This window comes from Trachemys scripta, chromosome 6 (genome assembly GCF_013100865.1).
Source record: "Trachemys scripta elegans isolate TJP31775 chromosome 6, CAS_Tse_1.0, whole genome shotgun sequence".
NCBI classification, from domain to species: Eukaryota; Metazoa; Chordata; order Testudines; family Emydidae; genus Trachemys; species Trachemys scripta.
Window position 1 is genome coordinate 100,019,222 of NC_048303.1, and position 22,437 is coordinate 100,041,658.

The window sequence follows — 22,437 nt, forward strand, 5'->3', positions numbered from 1 at the left end:
TGCGGGGGGGGGGGGGCAGCCCAGGCCTAAGCATGAATTAACCTCATGTAAACCCTCAAAATAAGGCTTATTAGGGGCCTAAGTAATACATAAACCCTTGTGAAGACCGCACCCCAAAAGACTTAACGGGGGGGAAAGGGGGGAGAGCAATCTCCATAGTAACATTGTTGCTGACTCTACAACAGACCTTCACCAACCTTGCATTGGCCCTGTGTGTATCCTTAAATTTTACAGCCTCATAAAGTACATTAAATTCACTTTTGATAGATTATGACATTGAAGAAAATCCACATCTGATGAGTGATACTGCAAGAAACAGAGAAACTAGAGTGAAATAGTTCAGTGATGTTCTCTGACTGTAAGCTTATCAGTTCATCAGCTATGTGGATTTAAAAAAATGAGTTGGATATTTTTTCTGTCATTTTTGATAGAAAACAGTACAGATGCTTTTTATTCTCCAAGATCTGGACATAAGTTGATTTGGGGAAGAAAAAGTCCACTTTATGAGCCAAATTCTACTTTCACAGCAGTGTGAATTCAGAGTGTCTGCACTGAAGTCAATGGAGCTGTTCTGGTTTTACAGTGATCTAAAGGGAGAGCAAATTTGGCACAATTTCTGTGAAATCAGCTCTGCATTTCTTCTGAGTAGTTTGGGTCAGGATTAGAAAAAAAACTGATAAACACACAAAGAGTGGTATTCAGCCTTATACAGAGAACCAGTGCAGGGTCTATGTACCACCTGAGTCCCATTTGAGCCTTTTGGGTTTAAGTGGCAGACACCTTGCGCTGGCCTGCTGCAGAGGATTAATTTCACCCCAAATATATGAAAATTTTCAGGAAACTGGTGCATACAACATTGGAATTTTTACATAAACATGCAAACTACTGAAACCGTCAGTAGCACCATTAGCAAAGTACAGGGATCATAACTTGCCATTTGATTTCACAGCTACTGCAGCTTCAGCTGAGCAATACAAAGTTTTTTGGGAGTAAACCAGTGGCTGGGAAGAAAGGGTGCACTAACAGTTATTATGCCTTCACTTCCAGAAATAGCAGGCCAGGCTTCTACTCTGATATATTTATTAGTGACATTTAAGGATGAATATGTGCCAGCACAGCTCTTAGTTTACCGCATTTGCTATCCAAAATATGTAAGAGATATTTTTATTTATATACCATACAGCTTATTTTTATGAGCTTTGGAAAGCCAGATCTTACTCTTTTGCTTTCCTTGTTGAATGCAAAGTCTTGTAAAAAGCAGTTTGTGCTTTCCTACACAGCTGACTGCAAAGTGACTTTTATTTTAACCTTCCCTTTTTGGGGGTGTGGGGAGCAGTGTTATATGTTGGTGGGGAGAAGCAGGTCAAATCAATTCCAATAAACTGAACTGTAAAACACACTTCTGTATTAGAGATGTTCACTTTTATTAAATAACTTGTTACAAATAACGAAACAAAACCAATTTCTAAAGTAATTTAGTGAAGAAACCAAGACTTTGGAGATAAAAGAAAAGCCCCCTGCTTTTACAATAGATTCATGTTTTTAGCCTAGTACAAACTCTTAAACTCTATGCCCTGTGTTGTGCAGGAGGACAACTATATGAACACAAAACCAACGAGGAGTCCAGTGGCACGTTAAAGTCTAACAGATTTATTTGGGCATAAGCTTTCGTGGGTAAAAAACCCACTTCTTCAGATGCATGGCATGCAGAGCCACTGAAGAAGTGGGGTTTTTTTACCCACAAAAGTTTATGCCCAAATAAAACTGTTAGTCTTTAAGGTGCTACTGGACTCCTCGTTGGTTTTGTGGATACAGACTACCACGTCTACCCCTCTGATATATGAGCACAGTGGTCCTTCCTATCATTAAAAACCACAAATCACTATTTAAGTTAGGGATATCTTAAATTTTCCCTAGGATTCTCCAGTACATTATGAGGCACCTAAGAGCTTTAATGAGCTAAGAGTGGGATAAGTTACAGCAACTGCATACCCTTCATTTTTATTTAGCAGACGTGTATTAAGATAAAGACTTGCTTTGTATTTTTTTCTTATAATCTTGACCAGCCATAATCACTGATTTTTTACCCTGTGGTAATCCATCTTCAGAATGCAATGGCAGGCTTTGTTGAAGCGTTGACTAGCAGATGCATACTTTGCCACAGGTATTGACTCGTTCAACTGTAATTTATAACTCTAAATTTATTAGGCAAATCACCTCTTTTTGGATAGATTTCTAGCAAGATTCAGCCCTGCAAGTGCATGAGGCAGGAAACTGTACCACCGGCACTTGAAAGGGCAACTGTGAAAGAGGAGGCATTTGACCTGGAAAGGACAGCAGAGTGTATTTTTAAAATCAGACCAATCCCTCCCCACTCCCAAACCAAACTCTACCAAACCAAATGCTACACTGCATGCACATTTCTCCCCTCTGGGGAGCGAATAAGAGAAAGAATGAACTACGTGTCACAGATGTTGGTTACATCACTTAAAGCGCTACTGGAAGGCACTCAGATATTATCTTGATGAGGTTGGCATAAGAATCTACATAGAACAAGATAGAATAGAATACTGGATCAGAAAAGTAGCTTTGCCATGTGGATGGGGTTCTATAGGAGCCCCACCAGCAGAGGTTTCATCACGGCATTTGATGCTCTCACTTATCATGGGCCACTGGGTATGGAAATAAAAATTCCAACTTTCTCCTTTCCATTTGCTGTCGCTAAAAAGTTATAGGCCACTTTTATTGGATTTCAACCATTCAAGTGCCCTTAATGTGTATTATCCGTAGTGATTTACAAAATTATTTTACTTTTATTCATGAGTGGCTCATGTTGGGTCTGGAGCCTCCAACTCAGAGAAGTGAAGATCACATTTATCGTATTTTAGCCAGGAAAATTTCCATTAAAAATAAACTCACACCACACACATGAGAAGGGTATATCCATGTGGAGGTATATATATATATATATAAATAAAATTGTAGAACCATGTGATAATTTATCAAGCACCGTTGACTGCTGCACCTGCCCCCTGCCCATTACTCCATTTACCCCAAGATTTACTCTTACATTCCAACCCCATGAGCAGCTTCAAATAGCTGCCTTTTAGAAATCAACATGGCTCAGCAACATTTCCTCCTCCCCTCAACCAAAGTGGGGAATTCCTCTCAATGTCACTTACTGTCTGAGGCTCAAGACAGGGACTATTCAATTCTGCAGCAGCGAGGGATTCTCTACACATAAAACTGTTGTGATTTTCAAGTCTATACAATCTTGCGGCCTGGCTATAATAGGAGCTTCTCCATGGGACATACAGTGCTTGCTTTTAGCTTAGTTAAAGCTGCTGATTTGCCTGAAGGCTGTTTAAACTTATAGGTAAGTTTAAACCAGTCACTTTAAACATTTTTGTTTCCCTTTAATAAAGCACTATGGGCCAACTTTAGCCCTGATGTAGTCAGTGAAGTTGCACCCACTTACATCAGGGCTGAATTTGGATTTTTTTCTAGGTTGGTGGATCACCAGCTGACAGTAATAAGATCTATTTTGTTTTGAAAGATCTACAGGTTGCCAGCATTTCAAACCCCACCACTTACATCCAAACTGGTACAGCAATGGCAGTGTCTCTAGATAGAAAGTCATGAATTACTGCATTCAGACAGACTTGGGAACTTGTAGCCAACAAGCAAAAAACCGTGTGGCAGAGCTGTAAAGCTTCATCTGCCTTTTTACCTTTGGGTTTGTAGCAAGGAGTGGGTACAATGCATTCTTCTTTTATATGAGGCTTTGTTTTAGGGCTGCAGCCTCCTGTATGCATCCCTCTGTGATCAATGCAGAGAACCACACGGTATCTCAGCCCCTGGCCACATGTCACAGTGCACTGAAAGAAGAAAAGAAAAAGTAGCAATTAAAAAAAACAAAACAAAAAAACCCACCACACCCTGTGAGAAAAATGGAGTACACAGTAATAATGTAACAGCATTAGAGGGCAAAATTTGGATCAGAAACAGCCCATATTGGCCCATAGATTACTTGTTTGATACTGGTTAGGGATAAAGTTGACAAACATTCCTTTCTGTTCTGCACAATTGTTTGGTTTAGAGATTCAGCTGCTGGATTTCTCTCTCAGTGTCACTCTACTAACTCCCTCAGCATTGGTCACTTGGCCTGTGGCCATCAGTCTCATACTGGTTGTATTCACTAACACCTTGTCAGTTTCATCTGTGGCCACTTCTGCTCTGCTTGGACAAGGCACTGGAGTTTATGGGTTAATGGGTGTAACAACAAAGTATTTTGGAACATGGGAACAGAGTGTATAGAGTGGGAAACTATTTGGGCTTTAAACTCCATGCATTTTCTCAAGTTGAATTCTTTTATATGGCACGTCATTTTCCCCAGGATAGTGGGTTTCTGAAGCCGCAAGCACCAACCAAACAGGAGAGAGCAGAGAGTAATAATAATGCTTTGCACATATCTGCAATCTTTAATCTGAAAATCACCAAACACCTTATAGATAATAATCTACCATGCCTCACATTTTGGTACAGTAGGTAAGTTTTTAAAGTCAGTTTTATAGGTGAGGAAACTCCAGCATAAAGAGGATAAATGACTTGACTAAGCTCAGACCTGTTGGGATAGGACCCAGACCTCGTTTTCCTCCAGTCTTGTGCCTTCAGCACAAGTCTTAAAGAAAAAGAGGTGAGTCAGGGCTAGACAAGTAGGTAGCGACTGTGGTACTAAACAGTGATTATAGAGCAAAGACTCCCATGACTATGCTTGCATGGCTGCCTATATTTCAGACTGCAGAGCGGCAGTCCAGGATATTTGACTTGTGGACAAAGAGTACGAGATAAATGTGTATTAGAATGTGTCCATGAACAGCTTGTATCTCTCTGCATGTACATATATGTTTCTACTTCATCATTTATATCTGATCATTATTTAACATGACTGATCTGATTTGCTCTTCCATCATTCTCCTCAGCTAATGTTATAAATCCTGAGTATTCACTCTGTAGTAGGATAAATGCCATTGCCTGAAGCAGAAAGATCTGAAATTTCCACAAGATAAATAAGCTTAGTGAACATTCTTATTCTACTACATTCTCACACACAGGGCTTTGGAGTGGAGCGCAGAGCAGTGGAGCTGCAAGTTTTTGCCTGGAGCTGAGCCGGAGCACAGCTCCAAACCCTGCTCACACACATTAACAAAACAGAAGATTTGTTCCCAATGCCTGGCTTAAATACAAACAACAACAACAAAATCCAACAAAGAACTGTGTACCGGAGACCACTCCTGGGCCAGCCATTTTGGGCAGTCAAATATGTTGCAGGGCTGGACAATGGGCATCTTTGGCGTGTACATGCACTTCCACTCTTCCACAGGGCTGATGTGCCCCTGAATGTCCTCCTCCACACAAGAGACTGTGCGGCTCTGAATGCCCCCTCCACACGAGGAGGAGCAGGCTGTCCATGGAGTACTCTCCCATCTGCAAAAAAAAACAAAAAACAAAAAGGCATCAATGAAGGGGTAAAAAACCCCCAAATGCTTGAACTTTCCCTGCGGTCTTTTTTTTTTTTTTAAGATTATTATTATGAGCAAAACTTGGTCATTTATATGTATGGCCCGAACAACCAAGCACTCTTACATCTGGCGCCTTTAAAAGTTTTCTTGCCATTAGTATTTAACTTACAAGATGTTCCCTTCTCTCCCACACCCAGTAGTCCAGGTTATTACCACAGAGAATTTAACTTATGTTAATTAGGGAGACTATTATATCTTGGCACTATGTGCCACATATTGGGAGACCCAAGTTCCAAATTGTTGAAAGCTCAGGGCATGTCTACACTTAAAACGTTACAGCGGCACAGCTGTAGTGTACTTACTACCTATGCTGATGGGAGGGATTCTCCCCTTGGTGCAGGTAATCCTCCTCCCCGAGAGGTGGTAGCCAGGGCAGAGAAGAAAGTTTCTGTTCATAGATCATAGAATATCAGGGTTGGAAGGGACCTCAGGAGGTCATCTAGTCCAACCCCCTGCTCAAAGCAGTACTAATCCCCAACTAAATCCCCAAATAGCCCTCTCAAGGATTGAACTCACAACCCTGGGTTTAGCAGGGCAGTGCTCAAACCACTGACATATCCCTCCCCACTTTTAACCTAGCACTGCCTAAATGGGGACTTAGGTCGTCTTTACGTCTCTGCTCAGGGGTGTGAATTCCTTTACACCCCTGACTGACATAATTGAACCCACTTAATTTTCTAGTACAGACCAGACCTCAGTGTGCTATGAAGTTGATGTCCTTCTTTGCATTGCAAGGGGAAAGGGCAATGCCATCCTGAGCTGCTACAGTCATCATATGCACAGTGGGTGAGGGGAAAACAAAGATAGAAGCAATTTTCTCAGGAGAATAAAATGAGTGTGTGATGAAGTGTGTGAGAACAGGGGATAGAACTATAGCTAGCGTTACACTGATATGGTTAGTGACTATTAGAGAAAGACTGGTTAGTTTGGGAAACACTGTTGTTTTTGTCTGACTGCTATTGAGGTAATGAGAAGAACATTTTAATTTGATTATATAACAAGTGACATTTTGTTGAGAAAAAACAGTGAAATGTGTGTGCTCTGGCTGCTTTATGAGAATGTCTATATATATACACACACATATACACATAGATTTCAGAAAAATATATATACTGTATATATGCATAAACAATGTGTGTGTGTACGCAGAATACGCACAAACAGAGTAATGTTGCTTCTCTTGAAGCAGTTGTATTAGCCATTGTCACACATAGGATCAAAGACTAAATGGGCCCTGGGTCTAATCCAGACTGGTGATTCCTACACAGTGAATATATATTAGAGCTAGTCAACAGTATTCAGTGAAACATTTTTCCTGGAGAAAATACCTTTTCAATTAAAATGAAAGTTTTTGCAAAAACAAAACAAAAAATGTCTGTTTTTTTGACAAACAAAAACAAAAATTTCATTTTTAGGAAAAACTAAAATCTCCCACCCCACCCCCCATTCTTTATTCCAGGAGATAAAAAAATAAGCAATAAAAAAAGAAAGCGTGGTGCTCCCCAATCAAAACAAAATCAATATTTTAATTAAAAACAAATGAAAAAAATCATGGAAAAATTCAGACAGGATTAAAAATTTTCAATTCTTCTCAAATGTTTCACCAACTACACTTACCTTTTTCTGACCAGCTCTAATGTATGTATATCTGCACACACACTAGCTAATGGCTGATTGTATTGTGTTGTATATTTGTGAAATGTGAAATGGCCACATTGTTTACCAGTGGCAAAGCCATCGATCCGTTATGTAGTTCATCTCAAAGGAGTGCCAATAAAACTTTTACACCACACCTTCTATTCTGCAACTGCTACAGAAGTTAAAAAAAAGGTATTTTTAGAACTTAGTTTTAAAATATTTTGCTAGGGAGTCTTTCCAATAATGCTCCCCCTGTAGAGCCAGAGTTCTGTTTGAGCCCACCTAGACAGGCCTAAAATTGGAACTAATAAACATTAAAAAAGCCTGTAATAATTACCTACAATAACTTTTCCATACATAAAAGTGTGATGTTGGAGTCTGATACCCTGGGACTTTCCATGGGAATCCAAATCTGCCCTTTTACAGCAACTTTCCAGCTGCTTTGTGCTACCTCAACACTACAAAGCAGCAGAAAGGGGGGGGGGGGGGGGAGAGAGAAAGAATTCAGCCCTCAGGCACTATACCAATATAAAATTTTTGAAAGAGTTTCTGGGATCATGGCTCTCAAAGCAGAGGGGTCACAGTCACCTGAGACTCAGGGAGGATTACCAACTACCAAGAATTTGGGAAGAAAGTTGTGCCCAGTGAGGACTCTGGTACCACAAGAGTGTATTACATGCAATGGACCACATCATCCTCGCTCTATGATAAAAAGCATGGCAGAGGGAAGTTCCTGCAAGGATTCCCTCCCAAATCTCATCCCAACCTGCTCCCAACCTTTCAGATCCAGTGGAGCCTTGCTACCTACTCCACTTGGTGCTAACCAGCCTTGCAGTGACTAGGCTACACAGACAAGACAATATGGCTTGGGGCTGTAAGCTCTATAGGTCTAGAGGCAAGACAATTTGCATCCCCCTGATCCTGGCCCTGCCTCAAGTCTCCCCAAATCCTCCCTCTAGTCCCTTTAACCTCAGCCCATTCCTTCCCCAAACAGATTCTAGACCTGTCACATCTGGAGTGGGAGTGGTGATGCTAAGGAGGTGTCTGACCCTGATCCATGCACAGAGGGTTCCAATCCATATGTGGATTTGGGGGGAGGGAAATGATACCACCCATGTATAGAATGGTGGTGGGGTTGGAATAGTGGATCTAAAGGGATTGTTATAGGTTGAGACCAAAGCCCAGAAAAGCTGAGAAGCACTGCTTTGGGCCTTTGATCATTTCCCATGGACTGATATTTTCTTTCTTTTTGTGTTGCTGAAAGGCAAATACTTCAGGGCATGTCAGTCCTTTATTCTGGATTTTCTACAACTGTTAGAAAACCTCTGTCTAGCTGCCAGGTTCAGGATGCTTTTTGCTCAAATACAGTCCTTCCACTGTTGAGTGTTGCTGGTTCATCCTGTGATCTATAAAATTCGGTCTCTTTCTCTCTGTCAATGTTCAAGAATTTTGTTCATAATTAAGACAAAATACTTTTTTACCCCAAGACCCTCAGATCTTATTAATGATTGTCCTTTACATCCATTTTAAAATCTTTTGTAAAGTTTTGAGGGTGGTGGGTTTTTGTTTTATAGGAAAGAGAAAAGAGGTTTCCAGAAATGAGGAACAGGAAGTATATATATATATTTTTTTTTTATAAGAATATGTATAGTGAGGTAAATGACCAATATATTAACTCTGTGTAATCATATGTAAACATGCAGGCATGGGAAAAAAATCCTTAACCCACCCAAAATATGTATCTAACATTACTAGAAGGTGAGAAAGACAGGCATTTGGCATATAAATATAAACTATACAAATGATAGGTCAGTGGTGACAATGTGAGCGGCAGCCACAAATGCAAGCAAGAGCTGTTTTCCTCCCTGTCCTTCTACTCTCAACTGGGAGGTCTGTTGTGTGGTCCTATACCATATTTCAAATCTGAATGCACTGCCTTTGTTCACACACTATAGCAAAGCTCTGTGGTACCTATGCTAGGACTCACTGTGATTGGGGAAGGATCACTTTCTCAGCGTGGTGAGATTAACACAATGGCTAGCAGGTGCCTTTAGTGCTAGGAGGCCCAATGACATAATAAACTAACAGCAGGAAACAAAGCAGAAAAGCAATACTATTTCAAGCTATTGTCTCAAGACAGTGCAGATTCTGGTTATTGATGGGCTTGCTTCAACTGGGAGAGCACCTTTGTTAGCGCTCTTACTCTTACTTTATTATTAATACAATCACCAATGTAACAGACTTATATTTCCTGTTCATTTATGTTCTAGGTTTCTAATGACACACATAAACACAGCTAATAACATGAGATTTTTCAAGCACCCCCTCATGCTTTAAAGACATTCTTAACCATAAGGTAATTAATAGGATATGTCAGAACTCTCTTGCATTGGCCATATTTTTAACGGAGTGTTAGTTCATCGCAAGCTGAGGTGTAAATTTATGCTGCTCTAGCTTGCCGCACACTAACTGCTGTGTGGAACTTGCTACAGCACACTAAAAATTCCATAGTGCGCTTACTTTTAGTAGATGGTAGCAGGGTCCACCCAGCCAGTTAGTGCGTGGCAAGCTATAGTGCTGTAGATTTACATCCCAGTTTGATCCTGCAAACTCATGTGAGTACATTTACCCATGAAAGGCAAGCTGGGTGCAAACATACGTAAAGAAAAGTTACTTGCGTGGAAATGTTTGCAGGACTGGGCCTTTGAACACTATTCATTGTAAAAAATAAAACCCTTCACAATTAATAAACTTGTGACTTTTTTAAAACAGAATTTAATACACAAAATGAAACTACAGAATCTGGAGTTCTACTTTCATAGCAATATAATACACTATGGCATATGCTAGATACTTTTGAGGGGGAAAAGCTGAACAGTTAGTTAGCCATAAAGCCAGTGGTTTAGGTACGATTCATGGAAGGGCTGGGGGTGGGGGGAGGGACATAGAGAGATAGATATCCAGTAGACAATCAGACTGAATTACTGCTTCAACTTACTTTGATGTAATTTTAGCTCTGCTTCAATAGTCTTTATAGCAACAAGTTTAGCGCTTGAGCAACTCATGATTATTCCATAGGAGAGTTCAGAACAAGGGGCAGGCAGCATCAATTGTCTTAGTTCTACAGAAAAGCAGCAATGCAGGAAAAAAGCAGTAAACTTATTTGCTAATCCTAGCGTCTGGTTGATTGTTTTACATACCGAGGAAGGGGATGGTAGAGGTCATAGGGCATGATCTGCTTGTATCCATCACTGTTAGGAACAATAATGCCAACCCTCTGAGTAGAAGGTACACACAATAAAACAAACACTAAATGATTACATTATACAATTGTTTTTACATGGTATTAAAAAACTGTCAAAATATTCTACCCACATTGCTAACGTTTTGAAAACAAAACGTAAGAAACCTTTCCAGAGTAATTCTCGCAGTTCACAAGTTGTTCTACAAGTTAACCATTTAGCATACCAATTAACCCTCTGCTTCTTAGTAAGCTACCCCCCACATAACCAAAAAGTTGGTTCCACTGTTACAAATGACACTAACAAACACATAAATTCTCTCTTCACTTACAAAGTAATTACATGCCATGAGGGATCATTTTTATTCGTACTCTGAAAACATAGATTTAGAGCTTGATTCAAAGTCCATAGAAGCCAATGAAAAGACTTCCATTGACTTCAGTGGGCTTTGGATCAGCCCCTTACTTAACAATTACATGGTTGTTTCTGCCCTGCAGATGAAACAGTCCACTGGATTTACAGGAACTTGTGATGCATAACTAAGGGCATTTTCCATTCCGGGTCCCTGACACTGGGACTCACATCTCTCCAATCCAAAGAAACTCAATTATGTTCCTCTTCAGGGTTCATTTATTTACTTGGCCTTTTTGGAAGAAGTGTTTGTGTGGAGTGAGGAAGACCGAGCTGTTGCATTTTTTGTTGTTGTTGTTTAGTGATTGTTCTTTGAGGAGTTTATGGCGTTCTTGTCTGATACGATATTGTTCGTGTGTCTAAAGACTACGATAGGCACTTATGTAAATCAAAATATGTAAAACTGAGAATACCATGTGATATGTGAAAATTTATGAAGTTGATTAGTTAAAAGGTGGACAGCACCTAGGAATGGCTACTTGGGGGGAGGGGGGGGGGAGGTGAGAGCAGGAAGGTTTAACTAGAGAGGTCCTATTTGGTTAGCCCAGGATTTTAAGTTTTGGTGGGGTAATGGGGTTTGATGAACTTCTTGCCCAGAGTGGTGACTCCCTCCCTGCCACTGGAAGCTCTCATTGATCCTTGGTCAGTGTTCCCAATGTCACCCATATACCATCCGTTATCATTTTGTCAGGCTGGGAACCTGCCAGAGGCTTGAAGTAGGAGCTTGTGGAAGAGCTGAAGTAAGTCACATTGGAATGAAGTATCTGGATGTAGAGGCCAAGGCTTGGATGATTTAGAGAGGCTTCAATAGCTGAGAGAGGTTGGGTGAAAGCGGATGAGGGCATCTGTTAGGGGAATGGGTAAGAATAAAGAATTGAGAACAAGTATTCTTCATCCTCAGTGCAATGTACTGAAGAGACATTCTCCAAGAGTTAAAAAGGGTCTTGGCATGTTCAGGCTAAAGAGTTCTGTTCTCCTTTTGATGGGCAGAGTGTTTATGTGGATAATTCCTCCACAATGGGAGAATAGATCCCACTGTATTTCCACAGTGAGGAGTCACAGCTAGGTCAGTGTGATGGAATTTTCCAGCTAATGCATTAGAAGATGCTGAAGCCACTAAAGTGTGTGTGATGAGAACTGGACTGCTCTCTGTCAGATTAACAACTCTCTGACATGACAGCAGTTGTGTGTGCGCACACTGAGAGGAGTCCATGCCTCCCCATCGACTTAAAATCTGAGAGAGTTCCAAGATTTGGGTAGGTTTGGAAAGGGAAGGATGGATCAATTAAAGTTTGTTCAGTAAGCAAATAATTCCAGTTTTGTTCTGACTGAACAGAGAGAGGGGTACTGATCTGGGAAGCTCTTGGTAATATTTTAAATATAATGGACATTTTGTAATGCTCTTGCAAAGTACACCCTCTTCCCCCATCCCTCTACTAGTGCTGCTCCAATCAAAAGTTGTTAGCTCACTCCAGCTCCTCAACCTGCTGAGAAACATACAGGAAAAGATTAACAGCAAGTCCAGAATTGAAGCAATTATATTGCCAAAGAGGCTACATTGTTTGAGAGCCAAATGGGTTTCAAATCCTAATTTGTAACTCTTTACAGTAAATAATTAAAACTTTTTAATAAGTTTTTCTTCGAATAAAACCCGGTTTGAACAGTTAGTCAGGAGACTGACTCTCGAGGTTACACACTGCCACGCCAGGGCTGTTGTGAGGATTAATTAGTTAATGTTTGTAAAGCACTACAGAAGGGCCAAACAACACTCTTATTCGGGATGTACAGAGTATTTGACATTGTAAAGCATTTTGGGGCCACAGTTTGTATTTTCATTCACATGTAATTTGTATCATATTGTTTATTCAATCACTGTGTATTTGGGAAATATTGTCAAGGGACTATAATACCATATAATAAATTCTGCAGCAAAAGTGCCAGAGAGAAGCTGAAAAATTTATTGAACTAACCCCCAAGCAGATTTTTCAAAGCAGATCATATTTATCCTATTCCTTTGACAACTTTTACTACAATGACTTTGCTTTGCCATTGTTATATGCTGACTAAATCCTCCCCCCCCCGCCCCGCAAAAACTACCTAAGGGTATGTCCATCCTGCAATCTATGGTGTGACTGCAGTATGCACACACACGCGCACACACACACACCCCCAGCTAGCTTTGATTTAGCCAGCGTGAATACAATAGCAGTGAAAATGAGGCACCACGAGCTGAAGAAGCCCACTGCCTGGATGTGTACTGGAGTGGCTAGTTTGTACAGCAACTTCGCTGCTAATGATCAAAGCTAGCTCAGATATATCTACAGGTGCTGTAGTCACATCTCTGACTGCAGTGTAGACATATCCTAAAACCGGTTCTCAAACAGGGGTATGCATACCCCTCGGAGTACACAAAGGTCAGGACCCTGGGGGGGCTTGCAGGATGGGTTTATGGAGGGGGTCGCAAGTGCAGGGCCAGCGTTAAGGGGTGGCAAGTAGAGCAATTGTCCAGGGGCCCAGAGAAGCTAAGTTACATGCTTTAGCCCCAGGTGGTGGGTCTCAGGCTTCAGACTCCTGAAAGGGGTACAGTAGTCAGGAAAGGTTGAGAACCACTGTCCCAAAAGACACAAAACAATACAAGATGATTACTGTAACATAGCTGCATCCTAGCTAGCCAGTTTACACAATGTACCTGTTGCTACCAATCAAAACAAACAAAAGCGATTAACAAAAAAATACATTTACTTAAAGATCTTCTCTACAGTTCTGAATTGTCTGGTTTCTGACTCAGCAAAAGGTATTTATGGGTTTTTAAAACTCTTATTAATCAATTGTAGCATCATTGAAATTAATGATGGAAGAGATCTACAGCCAGATCATGGACCCTGGCTCTGTTCACTTTGTGGTACTCTGACCATGCCAAGGGGATGCAGAGTGCTCTAGGAGGGCAGCTGGATATTCCTCTGATGTAATGGAATCCCTAGGTGGTGTGAAGCTGGCATAACTAGCTCTGTGCCACCTGCTCCCCATTTTGGGCATAAGGAGCAAGTGAGAGGGGCGGAGACAGAGTAAAATGTGCATCAGATGTAGAGAAGTCTCCAGGGGACTGCTGCAGCCAGTATAATTTAAAGCAGCCCCCAAACTGCGCTAAGATATACTGGGGTCCATTTTGGTCAAATGGAAAAGTGTCTTGACCCACCATTCCTCACCCCTAGTTTCTGCACCCCTAGACTCGGGGGCTGGGCCCAAAATGTTTAGGTGACATTTAATAATACTTTGGACTTCTTATATATGGGGGTGGGGGGGTGGGGGGAAGAGAGAGAAAAAAAACCTTGTTTAATAAGGCTGCTGTGGGAGTAACAAATGGGACTTTTCATGCACCACATGGCACAATCCTACTCCGGCAGGGGCATGGGCATGGAATAGATTTTAGAAGGTTGTCCTCTCTCTAACATGTAAATTATGTCTTCTCCCACTTGACAAGTTGCTTCGTTCACACTGCAGTTTTGCTTTATTTCTGCATGGAACCTGGCAGGTTTGTTCTTTGAGTGCATCTGCCCAGCTGCCTTGGGAATGAAACATGCCAAGACTGGGTGCACTACGAAGGCCGGCTATTTACCTAGAATGCCCCTTTTCACTGTTAAAGCCACAAAGTTGGTCCTAGAAGCTGCTGCTGTTCAATTGTATGGAAAAGCACCACTGCACCTCCAAGTGATTAATCTACCTTCTAGACACTTGGGGCCTTATTCAGCCCCATGTCAGTGCAGGTGCCGACACAGGGATGCAGGGCAGGCAGTTTGCCTTTCCCCCTGTTCATGATGAGCAGGGGCTTGAACAGCCCCTGGGTGCTCGTTAAAGCAGACCTCAGGGACATAGAATATCTGGGACACAAGCCTGTCCTGGCTATACCCCCTCTTGCCTCTGATCTATTGCCCTCTGCATCAAGGGCTCATGTGGAAGTGGCTTGGACTATGCCCGCGGGGGGAAATTTACACCTATGGAGACAGTGGAGCATTGCTAATGCTAAGGACCAGAGGCTAATGACGGTCTTTCGTCTGTCTAAATGGATGCCTATTATTGGTTTAAATCAGAAAATCTTTTAGGGGCTGAAGCCCCCCTTTGTGGTGGATCCGCACCTGGGCCCCACATATACCTAAAGCAATTGCTGCATCCCACCTCTTCCCCATTCCCTCCCTTTTCTCATTTTTAATGATTTTGCTGTCCATTTGTGACTCTTATTCTTCCCCTTCCTTGCCCCTCTGTGAAGCCACCACTTCTTAATCTCCCTCTCCAAGTTCTCTCCCCCAGATTCCTCTCCCCACCAGTTTTTCTTCACTGTTGCTCCTAGATCCCTCCCACTATGAAAAATGTGGCCAGGGTCAATTCTCCTAATAATCAGGAACTCTGGGGTCTGCTAGGTCCCCAGCCAATAAACAGTTCTTCTGGCTTGCGGGTGAATTACAGGGGTGTTTTCTTCTTAGGAAGTGAGTGAAGCATGGAGAGAAAAATCATTGCAAACTCACCAGCATGTACATCAACCCCCCAGTTGTCCCAAATTTCTGGCTGATGGTTAGTGCAATCCCTTGAAAATAGTGTTTGCCCCTTTCTTCCCCTATAGCTCCCTGGTCCCCCCTCCATTCCTTGTGGCTTAACTCAACTCCTCAAATGGCTTCCTCCCATAGCTCAGCCCATCTGCCCTGGAGACTCTGACACAGAGAGTGCAGGCTCCTCTCCTGGCTTGTTAGTGGCCTCTTCCCCACTTCACTACATGCATCTGGCTCCCAGATCTGCCACCTGTTGAGCTGAGCACAGTTCTAGAGGCAGGTGCAGAGGGTTGGAGCTGGGAGCAGCAACCAGCAGGAAATAGAGAAGGGGACTGCAAAGCAGCTGTCTTCCTCACAATCTCAGGATAGTGTGTACATGACTTCGCTGTGATGGGCTCCAATTGGGTCTGTTGTCACCTAACCAGTACTACTGGCAGGAATGCTGGCAGTTTCCACAGCACTGCTTACTGGAAGGATCTATGCAGGAGGCAAGGGCAGGATCTCTTGGTGCCTCTGGACTATCTGTGAGCTCCAAAGGGAGCAAAGAAGAAAAACTTGGCCTGATCAGCTGCTTGAAGAGAAGTCAGGTTGGGGGCTTAAAAGGAACTCTCCCTGGTTTCAGCCTTCTAGCTAAAGAGCATTGGAGGGCACTTCTGCACAGAAGGCAGGAATCCTGCAGATCCCTCATCCCCACTTCTCTCCCCCAATCTCTGCAAGCCTTTCTGCCCTCACCTCCAAATCACATTGGGCTAATTGGAGACAGAAGTAGAGAAACTAGAGTCTCAATCCAATCCCCAGGTTACCGGTACTAGATAAGTTCACGGAGGATAGGTCTATCAATGGCTATTAGCCAGGATGGGCAGGAACAGGGCCGGCTCTGGCTTTTTTGCCGCCCCAGGCAAAAAAGCCTCCAGCCGCCCCCTCCCCACCCAGCGCGGCAGGGGAGGGCGGCTGGAGCCCCGGGGGGAGGGCAGCGAGCCCCAGCCGGGGCTCCGCTCTCCCCGGCGGCCAGAGCACCAGGGGGAGGGCGGCGAGTCCCGGTTGGGGCTCCGCTGTCCCCGGCGGCCAGAGCGCCGGGGGGAAGGCGGTGAGCCCGCCGCGGCTCCGCTGTCCCCGGCAGCCAGAGTACCGCACCGCCCCCCTTCAGGTGCCGCCCCAAGAACAAGCTTGGTGGGCTGGTGCCTGGAGCCGGCCCTGGGCAGGAATGGTGTCCCTAGCCTCTGTTTGCCAGAAGCTGGGAATGGGCGACAGGGAATGGATCACTTGATGATTACCTGTTCTGTTCATTCCCTCTGGGGCACCTGGCATTGGCCACTGTCAGAAGACAGGATTCTGAGCTAGATGGACCTTTGGTCTGACTCAGTATGGCCATTCTTATGTCACACCTCCACTAGTGATCTGCACCTGAAAAGGCTGTAAAAATGCTGCCATATAAAACTAGAGTTACTATAGAGGCCAATATTCACAGGAGAGTCATGATTTCATTGCACTGTCCCATGCACCATGAGAAAGTCTCACATTTTAGGTTAGGCATTCTGCCATTAAGTCACAGTGTGATGCTGCTGCATTGTCACATCATGAGGACGATGACACCATGATTTTGTGAGATAATTGCACTGTGATTATTTTGTTCTGCAGAACAGATACAGTACTCACCCTTAAAAAGGAAACATTTTCATACATTACTATCTGAGATCATCACTGATTCCCCCCAGTCTTAGGAGATATCTGTGTTAACTGTGTGGTAATGGTTGCTAATGGCTTTTTAATTCAAACTTCTGTATGTGAGCAGCCTACTTCTAAAGTAAAGGCACTCCCATTTCTGGAATCTGGATCATCATGCTTAATCCCTAACTATATAGCCAAAAGACAAGTGCCTTACACTTCACCAGTGTCAAAAAGCCACAAGTGTAATATTCTATTTATTAAGTTGACAGTGCCTTACATCTGCCAGGTGCATTAGACAGGTAAAAGCCATTGTCGGCTTTCTAAGGAGCTTATGAAACTGAGAACAGGAGTACTTGTGGCACCTTAGAGACTAACAAATTTATTAGAGCATAAGCTTTCGTGGGCTAGCACCCTGAGAATACTTACAAGGGGAGATAGAGTCAATGTTTGTAATGTTTCTTAATCTTTCCCTGTTTGCTGTATAGGATGCTGATCAGGTGGTTTCGCAGTTTTATTCTCACACTTATTATCAAACTGTCTGTACTGGGCTAGCTTGATTATCACTTCAAAAGTTTTTTTTCTCTTAATTAATTGGCCTCTCAGAGTTGGTAAGACAACTCCCACCTGTTTATGCTCTCTGTATGTGTGTATATATATCTCCTCATTATATGTTCCATTCTATATGCATCCGAAGAAGTGGGCTGTAGTCCACGAAAGCTTATGCTGTAATAAATTTGTTAGTCTCTAAGGTGCCACAAGTACTCCTGTTCTTCTTTTTGCGGATACAGACTAACACGGCTGTTACTCTGAAACCTGTCATAGGGATTAACATTTGCGATATCTTCTTCCACTAAACAACCACAGCAGAATATCCAGTGCGAACCGGCCAGGTCTATTCTAGCGAGCTTACAGCAGCACAGCTGCACTTATGCGGTTGTGTCACTGTAAGATTGCTCGTGTAGTTGCTCTATGCCAATAGGAGGGAGCTCTCCCATCAACATACTTAAGCCACCTCCAACGAGCACCAGTAGCTGTGTCAGCAGGAAAGTGTCTCCCACCAACATAGCACTGTCCACATTGGTGCTTCTGTCGGGGTAACTTATGTCACTCAGAGGGGTGTTTTTTCACACCCGGAGCAACATAAGTTATGCCGACAAAAGTGCTAGTGTAGACATAGCCGATTCCAGTAGTCAACTTTCTTTCTATATTTGCTGGAGTTTCATTCTCAACAACTGCTTCATTAAAATAGCCTGCAATCAACTTTAACATATCTTGCTCTAGGACAGACAGAAATCTGAGTTTGGTGCTAACACTAGCATGGAAACTGTTCTCTGCCATGTAGCTTATTAACTGCTGCTGATGGCACCCTCCTTGTTTCCCTTATCTTATCTCGTCCTTTAACATTAATTAACACTTTTACACTGATGTTACTCAACTGCACATAGCTTTTAACACCTCCCAATCCACCCTCCCTGCCTGTCCTAACAAAATCATCTTGTGGCTTCATTTCAGATTCCTTCAGCTCTATGCAGCATTTCTGGTTTTTACCTACATGTCCGCAAAAGAAAACAGAAAACTGCTTCTTCAGGCAAGCAGAGGATTCACAAGCACAATTCTATTTTATCCATCCTCCTGTGCAACTCTAATGACCCACTTGCCGCTACTCTGGTATCATCCTTGACTCTAACCTCATTCTCTTCCCATATTTCCTTTGCCTTCAGACACGTATATTATCATCTCAACTGCATTGCTCATACCTAGTATATCGCAAATTCAATTCCATGCCTACTAAAATCCTCATCCATACTTTCATATCCGCTTGCCTTTACTATTCAGTTAGTCTCCTCTGGCTCCTAAATCCTACCTACAAAGACTGCAGCATGTGCAGTACATCCTACTGTCCACCTTCTCACAAATACAAAGAAGGATGAACAATTTCAGTAATACCATCCGACAGCTACACTGGCTCTGCATTCATTTAGGAATAAATTAGAAATTGCCCTCCTTACTTTTATAATTCCATGCACTTCACTCTACCTTGTATGACAGAGCTTGTCTCCCCACTGTTATTTATCCACTCCCTACGTTTAAATAATATCAGCCTCATTTCTCTAGTACACACAATTTCATCTGCATTGATGTGACAGCCACCTTCTTTGCATCTCCTACCATCTGGAAAAGGCTTCCTAGTCTCATCATCTCATTGACTTGATCTATTTCTAAATTGAATCCAAAATAATCTTTTTGCCTCTTTCTGGTTAAAATCTGCAATTAAATTATGTACAGTAACTATAAGGCATTTTGCAGTCATTTTATATGGAAGACTATTCAAAATAAAGTTTATTGTACATCGCATTGGAGGGCAATAGGGATAAGTGAACTATCATCTCTCAGAACCTCATAATCACAGATTTACTGTTGCTACTGCATGCATCAGAGAGAGAGGGCCCCTTCTCTTCAGAAATGTGCCAGAACTCTAATTTCATTTATCTTCTGACAAAGAGTGCAGTGAAAACAGGAATACTGATTTACTGCGGTAGTTGCCTCATAATTGCTATCAAATTAAATACATTTAAAGGAGGTGATGACAAGCTAAAAGGAAGGCAGTTGGCAATTTCCTGCACTGACTGCCAATTTGTAATGAACCAAAGAGACCTTTATGATTAGTTAAGAAAATATCTTAGTCCGCTTTTTAATTGTATGTGTTCATTCATGATACTGAAACACTAGCTGCCTCTCTGATGAGATTCACAAAAGGTCACCACACAAATGTCTTCTATTGTTGTTGAAGAAATACTAGTGACCTTCATAATCAAATCATCACAGAGTGAAGTGGACTATAAAGTCCATGCGATCTTGTTCTCTGATGGGTTTCCAAGTACTCTGGCTTGATCTGAATGGTCATGACATACTAGGAATGCTTTCATGTGCTATGATTTGTAACACGCTGCTGCTGTTAGAATAGCTAAAAAGTTAACAACTACAACTAAAAAAAAATAGGGACAATAATTTTTATTTAATACTGAAGTTTCATTTTGCTTCTTGGTACCTATCAGACATTGTGCCAAATAATATTACGTATACTACATACACGCACATGCGCATACAGAAATGATACGTCAGAATGCCAAAGGGAGATGGTTTGTTGCAATTTTGCTGGGAATGCTAAACATTGAAGCTATGTTTGGGAATGACCTCAGGTCTCCACCTGTTGAAGGCCAGAAAATCTTGAACCAGAAGATCTTGAACCAGAAAATTCCCACCAGTATTAGCACCAGTTCTGGTAGGAGCCATAGAGTCAAGGCTTCAGGTGACTTCTGGCATTGTTACCAGTGTCAGTTAAGCAGGTTTAATTGATGAAGTACTCCAGCTGTCAGGGGCGTGTCCCAGGGAATATTTTTTGAAGTATAGACAAGGCTTATAGGTGGAATGCATCTTGGTGAAGAGGACCTGCACAAAGCCGTACATACCACTGAAACCATCCAATAAAGCAGTTGTTCTCAACCAGCGGTCCGGGGCCAGGTTTCAGGTGGTCCTCCAAGCAGGGCCAGCATTAGACTCACTGGGGCCCAGGGCAGAAAGCCAAAGCCCGCATGGGGCTGAAGCCCAGGGCCCTGAGCCTTGCCACCCAGGGCTGAAGCCAAAGCCCAAGCCCAAGCAACGTAGCTTCGCGGGGGCACTGTGGCGTGGGGCCCCAAGCAATTGCCCTGGTTGCTACCCCGTAATGCCGGCCCTGGCTTTTATATGCAGAAAACCAGTTGTTGTGGCACAGGTGGGCTGTGGAGTTTTTATATCATATGGGGGGTGGGGGGCTTAGAAAGAAAAAGGTTGAGAACCCTTGCAATAAAGGCTTAAGTAGAGCTTAAATGACTCAAAGGACCATAGGTTCAGAGACAAAGGAGATAGGAATGGTATAAGATCATGGAGTAGATAGAGAGATTTCTGTGCATCAGTGAATGTCACCTGAGATAGCTTGGGAAACTGGAATCTAGATGCAACTTCAATGCTGGAAATTGGGGTAGGAACAGTGGGGGTAGGAACTAAACAGTGACCTGGAACGGTGTGTGAAGTGAAAACCTTTCAAACTCTTGTTATCAACACTGCTTTGAAGAATGCCTTTGAATTATGAAAGGAACAGTTTGTTCAGTTTACAGCACCTCAAAGATATAAGCAAGTCCACAGCACACCCAGTTAAGTCAAGTCCAAACAGACTTCCTTTCTCAAACAGGAATAAAATTCCATTCTCCAGTCATTAGAAAAGGGAGTCATTTTGTGCAGCCATCAGGAGACTATTGGTGACACCTGAACTTCCCATCAAGTTTTTTTTCAGCTGAAAGCTCTCCATCATGTGAATGTTTTGGAAAGTTAAAAGAGGGCTGCTATGAATTAAGCATTCATGAAAACCTCAGCAACTGAAGTCCTGAATTTTGCCACAGAGCAGGTACAGCACAGGATTTGGCAGTGTAAGCTTCCCCACGCTGCTCCTCAACTCTGAGCTGGAGGAACAACCTCTAAGGAAGAGAGGGTGGTTCATTTTCCATGTCCATTCAATCCTTGGCCTCTCTGCTGCTGACAATGCCAAAAATGGTGCTAATTATTGCCAATAGGGAGCAACAAGCTAGAGGTAAAAGACTGTACATATATCCACTATAAATCCCCAGAACCACAGAACACAATTATTAGAAAACAATGCTGTCCTTCCTCTCAGTCTGAATTCAGATATAAACTCCACTACAGTAAAGCCTCTTCATTTCTTTTTTCAAAAACACTTACATCTATCAGCTTTTCTATGGCACTTATCACCATAGTTTATGAGCACCTGGCAAACATTAGTGAATTAAGCCTCGCAGCAACCACGTGAGATAGGGAAGAATTATTATTCCATTTTTACAGCTTTGGAAATTGAGTCACAGAGATTGTGTGTTTTAGCTACTCATATAATGAATTCATGGTAGAGACTAGCACCCCAAAATCTTGATCCCCCCAGCCTATGCTTTAACCACAAGACCATCCTTATTTTCTATAGTTTTCTGAATCTTATCTTCTTATCAGAGACTGTCCTTGATTCTGAGTCTGTGTTACTGATTCTTTGTGTTCTCCAGAAAGTCATGGTTGTCAGTAACTTGGCATTCTGTGGAGACACTTCCAGTAAATTGAGTCATTTCTGGTACTCCCTGTACATTAGGACAGCATAGCTTTGTTTCTAAATGACTCTCCTCCCCAGGGTCTTTATGTCAACAGCTCTACCTAGTTATGTGCCTTGGAGAAAACAAAAATTACTTCCTGACATCTGCCCAAAAGCTTTTTTCTCTCTCTTTCCTCCCACGTACCTTGCAGCCACCTGCCTTAACATTT

At 42.5% G+C, this 22,437-nt stretch overlaps 1 protein-coding gene across 8 annotated transcripts in view; it reads right to left on the minus strand.

Moving 5' to 3' along the window:
• ADAMTSL1 (ADAMTS like 1) overlaps window positions 1–22,437 on the minus strand; it is a 714,047-nt gene that overhangs the window by 124,484 nt on the left and 567,126 nt on the right. For 7 of the 8 annotated variants that reach the window (XR_004646076.1, XM_034773214.1, XM_034773211.1 and 4 more), the window contains 3 exons: window positions 10,421–10,471; window positions 5,283–5,487; window positions 3,731–3,878 (listed from right to left, as the gene is read on the minus strand). Coding sequence is in view for 7 of the 8 variants with exons in the window: in XM_034773214.1 (XP_034629105.1) it covers window positions 3,731–3,878; window positions 5,283–5,487; window positions 10,421–10,471 (404 nt within the window). In the remaining variant the exon portion in view is untranslated. The remainder of the gene's footprint in view (window positions 1–3,730; window positions 3,879–5,282; window positions 5,488–10,420; window positions 10,472–22,437) is intronic. The other variant, XM_034773212.1, reaches the window with a different exon arrangement.